General features: G+C 37.6%; 1 protein-coding gene across 1 annotated transcript; it reads left to right on the top strand.

The window, feature by feature from the left end:
* The first annotated feature begins 7,473 nt into the window (after positions 1-7,473).
* On the top strand, positions 7,474-10,236 carry LOC135648976 (uncharacterized). The gene is made up of 3 exons (XM_065167028.1): positions 7,474-8,054; positions 8,520-9,058; positions 9,135-10,236. The coding sequence occupies exons 1-3, from the start codon at positions 7,502-7,504 to the stop codon at positions 9,888-9,890; spliced, it is 1,848 nt and encodes a 615-aa protein (XP_065023100.1). The 5' UTR covers positions 7,474-7,501; the 3' UTR covers positions 9,891-10,236.
* Positions 10,237-11,586: the final 1,350 nt, after the last annotated feature.

Below are 11,586 nucleotides of genomic sequence, written 5' to 3'. Positions count from 1 at the left end.
CTGACTTGTTTTTTATTCTGGATATATTGGAGTCCTCCATCCGAACGTGGCAATTCAACGGCCTATCGGAGGATGAGTGGGTAAAATTGTGCATGAGTCAAGCACTCATCCGTCCTGATCAACACGAGCAAGCAAACGCCATAATTCAATCCTATAAGAGAAACTATTATTTATATGATTGGTCTCCCACGAAGGCAAAGGTTTTTGGCTCCGTATTCAGATAGACTGAAATGAATCGATGGCAGCAACAAATTTATGCTCTAATTATGCATCGGTGGGAGGAAGTGATGCACAACCAGGACACAGCTTTAATTTTTCTTCATTACATGCCACCTACGATGACACGATTAGTATTGTACCGCTAGTTGATTGTACAAGATGACTAGACCAATTACGAAGACTTCTTGCACGTGTTAGCTGCTGAAGGCTTTCTGCCATATTTAGACGTCGAAGGCACCATAACGGAAAAGCTAGAGTTCCACGTCTACGATTGTATGCATTTTTTATTTACTACCATAAAACATTATTACGACTTGAGGGGGGTTTATCAAATTCAACAATACCACGACAATGTCTTTATTTACGTATGTTTGTCGATTCCAATACGATCACATTTTCGATGACCTTATTCGATGGGATAAATCAGTTGAGAGGTTTGCTATTACAACAAGAGATGGATCTCTAACATAAATATCATATCCTACAAATTCCGGAAGGTATGTTTACCAATCTTATTCATCTACGTATATTATATTTACGAGCTATGAAAGTTCAACAGCTACCTAATTCAGTGGGCAAGTTGCTTATCTTGAGATATCTCAACCTTTCCCAATCCGAAATCCAAGCACTTCCTAAATCCTTATGCAAGCTTAGAAATTTAAAGAATGTAATACGTAAGTTGTGCAACTTTAAAGAAGTAGGGAGGTTTTGTAGATGTCATTCTTTTAAATCTCTTAATGACTACAACTCTGTGATTCGACTGTCAACTAAGACAATGTTAGGAGGTTACTCATCTTCTATATTCCCTGCGACATTTAAGCCAACGGATATATATAGACTTGACGAATCATTGACATCCTTCAAGATTTAACTCTTATAAATTCACAAGACTTTGCAATCGATAGAGGAGCATCTAAAGAATAAAGTGCTCGTATTCCCTGTGACATTTAAGCCAATGGACATCTATAGACTTGACGAATCATTGACATCCTTCAAGATCTAACTCTTGTAAATTCACAAGACTTTACGAACGATAGGAGAGCATCTAAAGAATAAAGTGCTCTTATAAATTCATAAGATCTAACTCTTATAAATTCACAAGACTTCATATTTGTGATAGTGATGGAACGGTGGCTCCAGAAAAAAATGCTCTATTCAAAATTTTCTTGTTTGTCGGACTCCATCTATTGTCATCATAGAATACAAGTGCCTGCCCCTTCAAATAATTTTCTGGTTTACGGATCAAGAAGCTCCATATTCAAGTGGGGTCCGAATTTTGATGCACAAACTTAACCCTTTATTCATAATGAGGTGCACGATATCGATGTATATATGCTATCGTTTGAGGAAGCTAAAGTATCTCTCGTTCGTCTATGGAGCAAAATCGAACAACTAATTGACTAGCGAATGACGCTAAAGTTAGTGGCTATGGAAATTTTTGGGTCGAGGGGTTTTCTTCGGAGCTTCATGTTTTGATTTGGAAATCATATATGTTTTTAATATTAATTATACATGTTTTGCTTTAGAAATTCAAAAACAAAAAACAGGTTGTTAATGTTATCGAAGAACTTTGGCCTGAAAATAACACATCTCGAGACATGGGCTTGTTTTAAGAGCTTACGGCTCTTGGTGTTGTTTTTTCTAACTCTAAACGTGGATAAGAGATCCTGATGAGGAATGCCACTCTTCCCTTGCTGATCACTAAATTAATTGCAATGTGAACTAACTATCCCTTCCAAATCCGATTTAAGAAAATATAAACATTGGCATCATTTCTTGAAAATATTCTCACTTATATATTATGTTAGACCAAATCTTATATAATATATAATATTTCTTATCTAATCTATGTAATAATATATAATGTACTTTATAATAATATAATAAAAATATGATAAATGTATTTTTAATATAATTTATAAGATTTTTTTTGTTTTTTTACCACTCCTTTTTTATCTTTTATATTTTCATGAATATGATTGTGACTACTCAAATAAGAACAATTCAAAACTCAAGAATTTGAGTATATTATATTTTTTTTTCTCCTTCGGAACACTTGCTGAGAATAAATTTGGGTGAATTTCTAGACTTTTCTTGGGTGACGCGTCCTTTTTCATATTTCTCAAAGGGCGCACCCTAATTTTCTCATACTAATTTAATATACGTAAAAAAATTTAAAGGAAATAAAATGTTATATTTTCAACTTTTTTTTTCTTCATTCTTGCATCATAATCTCTTTCTCAAAATGTTAGTCAAATTTAAATCTTTTCTTTTCATTACAAGCATGTCACGTTCTATCAACAAGAAACACATAAAGGTCTTTAACTACAAATCTCTTCTTATCTTCTCATCAAATATCTCAAAAAAAAAAAGACAGGTTTGAGATTCGTTAACGAAATTAATTGATTGATTTCAAATTCTAGAACCGAACTAAAATTTCTGATAGTCTATACAAAACCATGTTTATGGAAGTCATTATCAGATCGAATATATTCAAGATAAACGTACGAAACAAAGATTGAGGGTATATAGCTAAATTTTGGATCAAGCATCTAATTTATTTCATCACTTATATGTTATTAGCATAGAACTCGGTTGTACATTTGTCATAATTTGTCTGGCTATATATTCAAAGCTACCCGAGGTTCATTTTACATTTATCATAATTTATCTCGGTCGACACCACACCCGTTCAATCTTGAAGGTGCCAAACCCATTCGATCCTGATGAGGTCGAATCCTATCAATTTCGAAGATGCTAAACCCTACTGACTCTGATGGGGCAAACTTTATAGAACTATATTAGGGTATTCTCAATAAATACTCTTTTGATGCTTAAGTTTATTTTGGGCTAGAAGGATTCAACCAATAACTTAAATAATATTAGAAAAAGTTTCATGGAACATACTTGGGAAACTCCTTTATAATAGAGTTTTTAGACCATTATAATCATGATCGATACATAAAAGGTGATTGCTGAGGTGTCAATCATGTGTCAACCGGTCAGTGTCATGGAATGATGCAAACAAGTAATTCATCACTTGTCCATGATGATTTTCAATTCTTGTTTTATGTTGTTTTCTTCATATTTTTTATGTTTTCTTTAGGGCAGCTTGTACAAGACAGAAAACACTATAGTCAACCTCATTTTTGTTTATTATCAGTGTTTTTATTTTATGTTTTTATCAGATAAAACTTAAAAATATTTTTGGTTGTGCGGCACCAAAGGGGAAAATGACCTAAAACTATACTGTTCTCACGTGCTAGGAGTTGATTTTTGGTTGATGGCCTAGTGATATGAAATGTTCGGCAAAAACAGGTGGCACTGGGGAGGATGGGGCTTTGAGTAAGTGTCTATGGGGTGATGCAACATCTTTAGTATATCCACTTTCTGTTCGACAAAAATGCTAGGTAAATATTAGGCCTACATCTACCTTTGGAACCTCCTTTGTGTGAATTCTTAGCTTATTTTTGATACCCTTTCAAGTCTAATAAAGGTCAATTGTTTTGTGTTACTTTGAATGTCGATTATCATACCCTTTTTTGTAGGTAACAATGGTAAATTACCCCTACATTCACCTTTTTAACATTTTTTTTGTTATACAGGTTTTTTATAGACGACACGAGGTTAAGGTCTAGATTAACCCTTTCGGACTCATATCATTTGGATACCACACGTTTTAAGTAATTCTAGCTAAGGACATAACAGAGTAAATAAAGCAAATATTGAATTGCTATAGTAAGATAGTATGACAAAACCAACACTATTATATAATGGGCAATAATAATATGTGACCGTTTTGAAGAAATGAATAGGCACTCACATGGAAACTAGCGAAGCCACTCAAGTGGATGTAAGCATAAAAACCTATAATATGTTGAATTAAATGCAAAAATAATCTTTTATGTCAGGATTGAAATCAAATACTTAGATCTAGTTTAACGATGCATACCTTTTGATGTCATCTGAAAAGAGATCTCTGTTTGATCTGCAAGGTACCGTCTTTAATCTAAGATCGCTGTCAATCTACAAAAGGAACTAGCTCCTTCTCCTCTTTTCTTATCCTTTCACAAGATCACCTAGATTGATGGTTTAGAAGAAGAGTTGGGGAAAGACTTCTAATCCCTCAACTATAACCTCTGTGAGATGTTCTCTCTTTAGCCCTTAGAGATCCAATCTATTTATAGGCGAGAGTAGAGGATCTAGGATAAATAATTATGAGATTTCCTCCCATCAAGATTATCTTCTACGAAATTCTACTTTAAGTGGATTTTTTTTTCTATTAACCAAAATATTTTATTAGAATTAAATTAATTATATTATATATATCTTATCCGGGTGGATGTCCCAAACATTGAATCTCCGAGAGAATTCACGAGTTCAATAACCGGGGAGCCAAGCGATGACATCTGGCTATTCTGGAATCCATGGAAGCAAACACTTCCTCGTTCTGGATGATCTCAACATAGGGGAGGAGGACAAGGATAAGTGGCTCCAATTGGAGAACTTTCTATTGCTCGTCGGCGCACCGGGGGTACCGTGGTGGTCATTCCTGACTTGTTTTTTATTCTGGATATATTGGGGTCCTCCGTCCGAACGAGGCAATTCAGCAGCCTATCGGAGGATGAGTGGGTAAAATTGTGCATGAGACAAGCACTCATCCGGCCTGATCAACACGAGCAAGCAAACGAGATAATTCTATCCTACAAGAGAAACTATTATTTATATGATTGGTCTCCCACGAAGGTGAAGGTTTTTGGCTCCATATTCAGATACACTGAAATGAATCGATGGCAGCAATAAATTTATGCTCTAATTATGCGTCGGTGGGAGGAAATGATGCACAACCAGGACACAGCTTTAATTTTTCTTCATCACAAGCCACCTACGATGACACGATTAGTATTGTACCGCTGGTTGATTCTCTTATAACATAAAATAAACTGACAAATCTTAATGTATATAAATGTCCATTGAATCAAATACCACATGCAATAAGTTAGACGAGTAACCTTGGAAACGTCTTCTCCAAGTTGTCTGGACATATTATAATTGGTGATCTTGGAAATGCCTTCTCAAAATTGGAATAGTTAATGAATCTAAAAGAATTATACTACAAAACCTCGAACAAGTGTGAAGATGCTTTGACTCCTTTAAGCTTGCATGATATACTTCCGTAGCTCATGTATTTGAAGTTACATTGGAAATATGGATAAATAGGAAAAATATGATAACTTCATAATTGGTTTCGCTGTAATTAGTTGAAGGTCTCCAACCCAATCCAAACTTGAAAAAATTAGAAATTATTTAATATGTTGGTGAAGAATTTTCTGTATGGATAAAAAAGGAGTTTAACTATCTCCAAAGAGATCAAACTAATCAATCTTAAGAGATGTAAAAAGCTACCATCACTCGGAGGACTACTCGATCTTAAGATTGTTGAGATAAGTGGTATGGATTTAATCAATGTTGTGGATGAAGCATTTTATGGTAATAATGGGATATTACCGGAGTTGAAGAGATTCACATTGTCTCATATGCTTGCACTAGAAAAATGGCTAAAGGTGGAGAGAAAAAAAGAATTTTTGTTCCCGAAACTCCGTCGATTGACACTGATCCAATGTCCAAAATTCAAAGCTTTAGAGGTGGATCTTGAGGTCTCAACGTTGAGTATTTGGTTGAACAATAAAATGCTGCAGACATCTGAATTCGAGGGTTGGCAAAACCTCCCAATAAAGAACTTGGAGATAGTTGGATGCCAGGAGATGAGGTGTTTGCCACAGGACATGGAACGATGTGTTAAACTCAGAAGCTTGACGATCAACGGATGCGACAATTTGGACTGTTTGCCGGAGTGGCTACAAGGATTCAAACATCTGAAATCTTTATGTTTATATGACTGCAGTGCTCTGTCATCCATACGTTCTCTTACCTTGGAATATTTTATACTACGATTAGAGCAGATTGAGACAGAATTATTAATATTTCATTTAACTATTCAGAAAGCACCATCTGATTCCGGCAGCAGTTGACGCATCGAATTGTATTTGATGTGTCGAGTATGTCCTGTCATTCTAACAACATAAAACCTTTCGATGAACAGCTCAAAGACGGCCAGTGGGTTCTTTATTTATATATGGCTGCAACTTCAACCAGCACAGTATTGTTCTTCTATCACTGAGTAATTTATACTTTGATTATATTAGAATGAGATATGATTTGAGTTGGTTATCCGAGTTAGATGTTCCGATTCACGATAGTTGAGTTGGTCAACTTGATTGCGAGGCCCCTAGCTAGCTTGTATCTGTGGCTAACTTATGTGGTTGACTTTGAAATTTGGTCAAATGCATTCATTTATATTGACGTGACTTCTTTTATCATGCAAGTCTTTTTTCTTTTCTTCTCATCTAATATGTTGGTTTCATCTACCAATGCCGAAAAGAAAGCGAATAAAGATGAAAATCAAGATGAAAATAGCCATAGGGTCTATTTCAAAGGAGTAGAAGGAGAAGAATTAATTGAACTCAAAAACGAAGAATAACTAAAGAGGGTAGTTAATATGGTCGCATCACAGATTAGAAGAGTAGAGGGAGGAACTGATGTGACAATCAAGATGTACTTTGATTTGGGCAATCTTAGCAATGTGTGCTAACTTAACATCAAGAGACTACATTTGCATGTTTGTATATAGAAAAGCATGGTTATAATGATCATTTTTCATAAAACAGTAGTGTGGTTTGTGTGAGAGGAGAAGGCAGGTATTATTGTGGCACTACTGAAATCAATGTGACTAAATATGCAAGCATCACAGAAATCAGAAAGACTTTCGCTGGATGAGAGAGATGCATTGATCATGCGTTAGTTACTGTCATAAGATATCAGAAATCAGAAACTCCCACTGGAACGGGATGTATGTGCTGGTGTTCTATTCTATTCTATGCAGATGATGGACGATCGATGGGGACTTCCCATCCAAACCATCTCATGGCTTGATCATGTGTTAGCTACTGTCATCCACAATAAGAAAGACTTGGGAGTCGGCTGGTTTTACATTGACTCTGTTCAGACATGTTTTGGAGAATGGGTCAAAGATTACCAACTACCAAGTTTCAGTTTAATTCATTATCGCACTGTTTAGAGACATTATGAGTTAGAACCATAACACACAAACGCATTCTTATCGACGGCATATCGTCTTGGGTTACTTTATAATAGTTAAAGAGTATCTCGACAAGGAGAGGAGGAGGCCATGGAACCACTCCCTGGCTTATTCGCTACTCCGATGAGCCATGAATTGTTGGTGGCAGCGAGGACGGGCGACATGAGCGTACTCGGAGGGAACGACTCCCTCCTTCAAGTCACGGCCGAAAGGAACACCGTGCTTCACATTGCAGCCAAGCTAGGACACACTGACTTCGCCACCAGAGCCCTCAGCCGGCAGCCCTTCTTCCTCGTGATCCAAAACGGACAAGGAGACACTCCATTGCACTGCGCTGCCAGAGCCGGCCACACGCCCATGGTGGATGTCTTCATTCCTCACCCTCCCCGTCGCGGCGATCCTGAACGTCGGCTGCCCTACATGGTAAACAACGTTGGTAACACAGCCTTGCACGAGGCGGCACTGAACGGCCACGATTCCTTCGTCGAGGAACTGATGGCGAAGGCTCCGGGCGTATCGGCGGTGACCAACAACGTCAACGGCGTGTCGCCCCTCTATATGGCGGTGGAAAGCGGGTCGGCGTCGATCGTGCGGCGTTTGCTGGCGGCGACGGAGGCGTCGTGCGACGGACCTAATGGGCGGACGGCTTTGCACTCAGCCGTGCTCAGGAGCCACCGTAAGTCGATCGATCACACGAACCCTGTGTCAAATTGTACTGTTAAATCTTATAGACATAGAACTATCCATCTGTTTCAATTAAGACTCTCTCTCATAGTGCCTGTGTTTTGCATGCTGGATCAACTTTTTATGACTTAGAACAGTAGATTGTTCCAATAGTAGTTTCCTTAGTGTATAATTAATTACGTTTATTTCAAAAGAAAGGTTTGACAATATATTTTTTATATTGGGTTTCTTGAAATATTAAATATATAGGATTTTGATTTAGAAGTCTTAGTCACACTTCATTTCATAATTGGAGTCAAGATCCTGAGTTTACGGCGCATGCTTTATTTATATACACGGAACTCAGAAAAGAAATAAGATGGAATCTTCTAAAAGATTATAAATAATCATGTTTAATATAAGCTTTTAGTTTATTGGTGGATCCCACAACCTTTTCCGACGGCTTCCGATTTATCAGCTGTGGAAATCACAAAGATGTTGCTGCGGCAGAGGGGCAGTTTAACCCGAAAGGCCGATGCCGCCGGACTCGTACCTCTCCACTTTGCAGCCGCCCGCGGAGACCTCGAAATGGTGGGTCTTCTGCTACAAAATGATGAATCTACTGCGTATTTGCGAGACAATGGTGGCGCCTCTGCAATCCATGTCGCTGCAAGCTTCGGGCATGTGAACGTGATCAAACATCTCATCCAAACATGCCACGGTTGTACGGAGGTGAGGGACGGGGAGGGCGGCAACTTCTTCCACGTAGCCATCAGCAAACGAAGAGAACAAGTGGTCCGATTTGTGGCAACATCACCTAGTCTCACTGATCTCTTGAACGAGCCGGATTCGAATGGGAACACTCCCCTGCATCGAGCTATAATATCTCGAGACATGCCCATCATACAAATGTTGTCGTCCAGTCCAAGCGTCAAGCTTAGTGCAACCAACAACCGCGGCCAAACCGCTCTTGATGTCGCTCTATCCAACACAAGGAACCGCCTGGAAATCAAAATGGTACGTACTTTCAACCCTTCACCCCTGTTCTTGGTGTCCGTCTAAATGATCCAACAGGTTCTACTTGTTTTTGCAGTTCAAGGTAGTGATTGATTTGACGAATAAGGGTGCGCGATTCAGTGACCCGCAGCTCCTTGAGGATATGGTACATCCGGTAGACCAAAAGGGCACGGTTGAAGAGAAGAATAAAAAAGAAATAGCCGACAGTAAGCATACCGTAGACCAAAAGAGCAAAGTCGAAGAGAAGAACTATAAAGAGATCGCCGATAGTCTACCCGTCGTGGCAGCGCTTATTACCACCGTCACCTTCACTGCAGCATTCACCTTATCAGGGAGTTTTGAGAGGGATCGCAGCGATGATGACAGCATCTACAGGCGTATAAGGGGGATTGCCTTTGTGGTGTTTCTGATATCTGATGCCCTGGCCATGATATCCTCCATTTGTGTTCCCTTCCTCGTCATCTATGTGCGGGTAGGAACTCCTGTTACCCAGGTCTACAGTCTTACTCTATCCGAAATACTAGTGCAGGTCGCGTTCATAGGGTTCAAGGCAGCATTCGTCAGTGGTGTGTGTGTGCTGATTGCGGATCACTACATGTGGCTCACCATCCTCATCTGCCTAGTGATTCTGCTCTCTGCTACGGCCCTCAAGAGAAGGATCCTTCCTTTCTACCCTTACCTATGTTGGCTGACCAGAGGGAGTGAGTTCCAGATCATTTACATTAGCTTAATGATCGCCCGGTATAAGCTGATACGAATTGCCAACTATGAATTAGCAATAGACTTCATCAAGTTTCCTGGTGTGTGGGGCTTCTCCATCACAAAATTCTGAGCAGTACCCGAGCGAGGGATGATTGGTGGTCATGACCTGTATCCCTCTGCCTCGCTGCAAACTCGAAGAGTATGTTGCTGTGGTGATCGATAGGCTCGAATGGTCTTCTTCCACAAATGGACGATCCAAATTTGAGCTCGTCAACGAGTAACAATGTTAATTTGACCATTATCTGCGATGTGGTTAGATGTATGACAGATGCACCTGATCAACAAATAGCAACTTGTCACATGCTTATGCCAACACTTATCTCAATAATCTCGAGACCAATTAGTTCTTCAAATGGTCTGTTGAGTTTGATCACTTTCAGATTTTAGAGACATTAAAAACCCGCTTTTATTCACAAGAGGGAATGGGGTGACTCAACCAGGAGTCGCGTCTATGCCCTCTTATGAAACTCTTAAGTATCGTCTCATTCCTCTGTGCTCAATTTTTTTGTTCTCTGTGTCTTATACATTTAGGCAGCAAATTTCTACTTTTCCCTGTTGACCTCTCTGTTAATTTAATCATCTTCATCAGCCTATGTGGCTAAAGCAAAACTTGCAATAATGGTCAACACGATAGCTGCCCCTGCACCGTGCATCGGTTCCCGGGTCGCCTATCTCCCCCATCTTAACACCACGTCATGCAGATTTCAGTTCCTAAATATAGTCTCACCGATATTAGAATCTAAATCACTCACTCTGCATTGGAGCAGTAATTAAAGCAAAAGTGATTCGTTAGATAATTTATGAAACTGATAATTAAAGCAAAAGTGATTCGTTAGATAATTTATGAAACTGATAATTAAAGCAAAACTGAACGTTCTCATTTTCAGATCCTTTATAACAAACTAGTCAATAAAGAACTTAATAGAAATTATTTTATTTACCGAATTAAAATATAAAAATAAGATTTTTTTTTAATATGATGAGCACATAAAATATCATCGAGTATAAAAATATTTCTATATAAATTATTATAAAACCAGTGTAAGTGATAGAAATTTTATTACTGTCACTCTCTTCATTACCTCGGATAAATAAATTCTACATATTATAAGTGATATGATGGAAAGCACCAAAAACGTCAGTCTAATTGCTTAGTTAAGCAGACGGAATAGTTATAATGTTGAGTATGATAATAAGCTTATGTCGAGATTGATAAATTTTTATTATGTATCTAATTTTATCTCAAAGTTAGCAAATATATTTTTACTAATTATTATTATTATGATCTTAGAATTGATAATAGTTGTAGCAATTATTATGATTAAAGTTATTTCCCGAGTTGTTTGAGTTGAAGTTGTAACTATAGTTAGAAAATTGATAGTGTAACAGAAGACGGTGACTCTATATATTACCTATGTGTTCAAGAGGTATCTTATTCTTTCCTTTATTAAAGTGTTTATTATTTTCATTATCCATTCATTTGGATTTTTTATTGAATTAAAATGTGATAACTAATATTGTCTTTCTCTCTTCTTATTTCATATATGTTTTATGACTAATCAAGTTATCATATAATTCTTCAAATGATATTGAAAAGTCACATGTTTGAATTGCTATCGTAAGTTCTTTGTATTGTTTCCTAAGTCATAATCATCATTTAGATTTTGATATAATCATCAATAGTACTTTCCTCTTAGATTATTTTCATTAGGGTAAATAAAAGATTTAGCATACGAGCACGAGAATAATAGATGAAGATAGTTTGT

Source organism: Musa acuminata, chromosome BXJ3-9, assembly GCF_036884655.1.
Source record: "Musa acuminata AAA Group cultivar baxijiao chromosome BXJ3-9, Cavendish_Baxijiao_AAA, whole genome shotgun sequence".
NCBI classification, from domain to species: domain Eukaryota; kingdom Viridiplantae; phylum Streptophyta; class Magnoliopsida; order Zingiberales; family Musaceae; genus Musa; species Musa acuminata.
This window is presented reverse-complemented; position numbering and strand designations above follow the sequence as displayed.

What these genes read in the sequence shown, in the direction of transcription:
- LOC135648976 (XM_065167028.1), top strand. Translation starts at nt 7,502, where the DNA reads ATGAGCCATGAATTGTTGGTGGCAGCGAGGACGGGCGACATGAGCGTA. An exon ending in AGCCGTGCTCAGGAGCCACC is followed by an intron (nt 8,055 to 8,519) that starts GTAAGTCGATCG and finishes CCGATTTATCAG; the next exon opens with CTGTGGAAATCACAAAGATG. An exon ending in ACCGCCTGGAAATCAAAATG is followed by an intron (nt 9,059 to 9,134) that starts GTACGTACTTTC and finishes TTGTTTTTGCAG; the next exon opens with TTCAAGGTAGTGATTGATTT.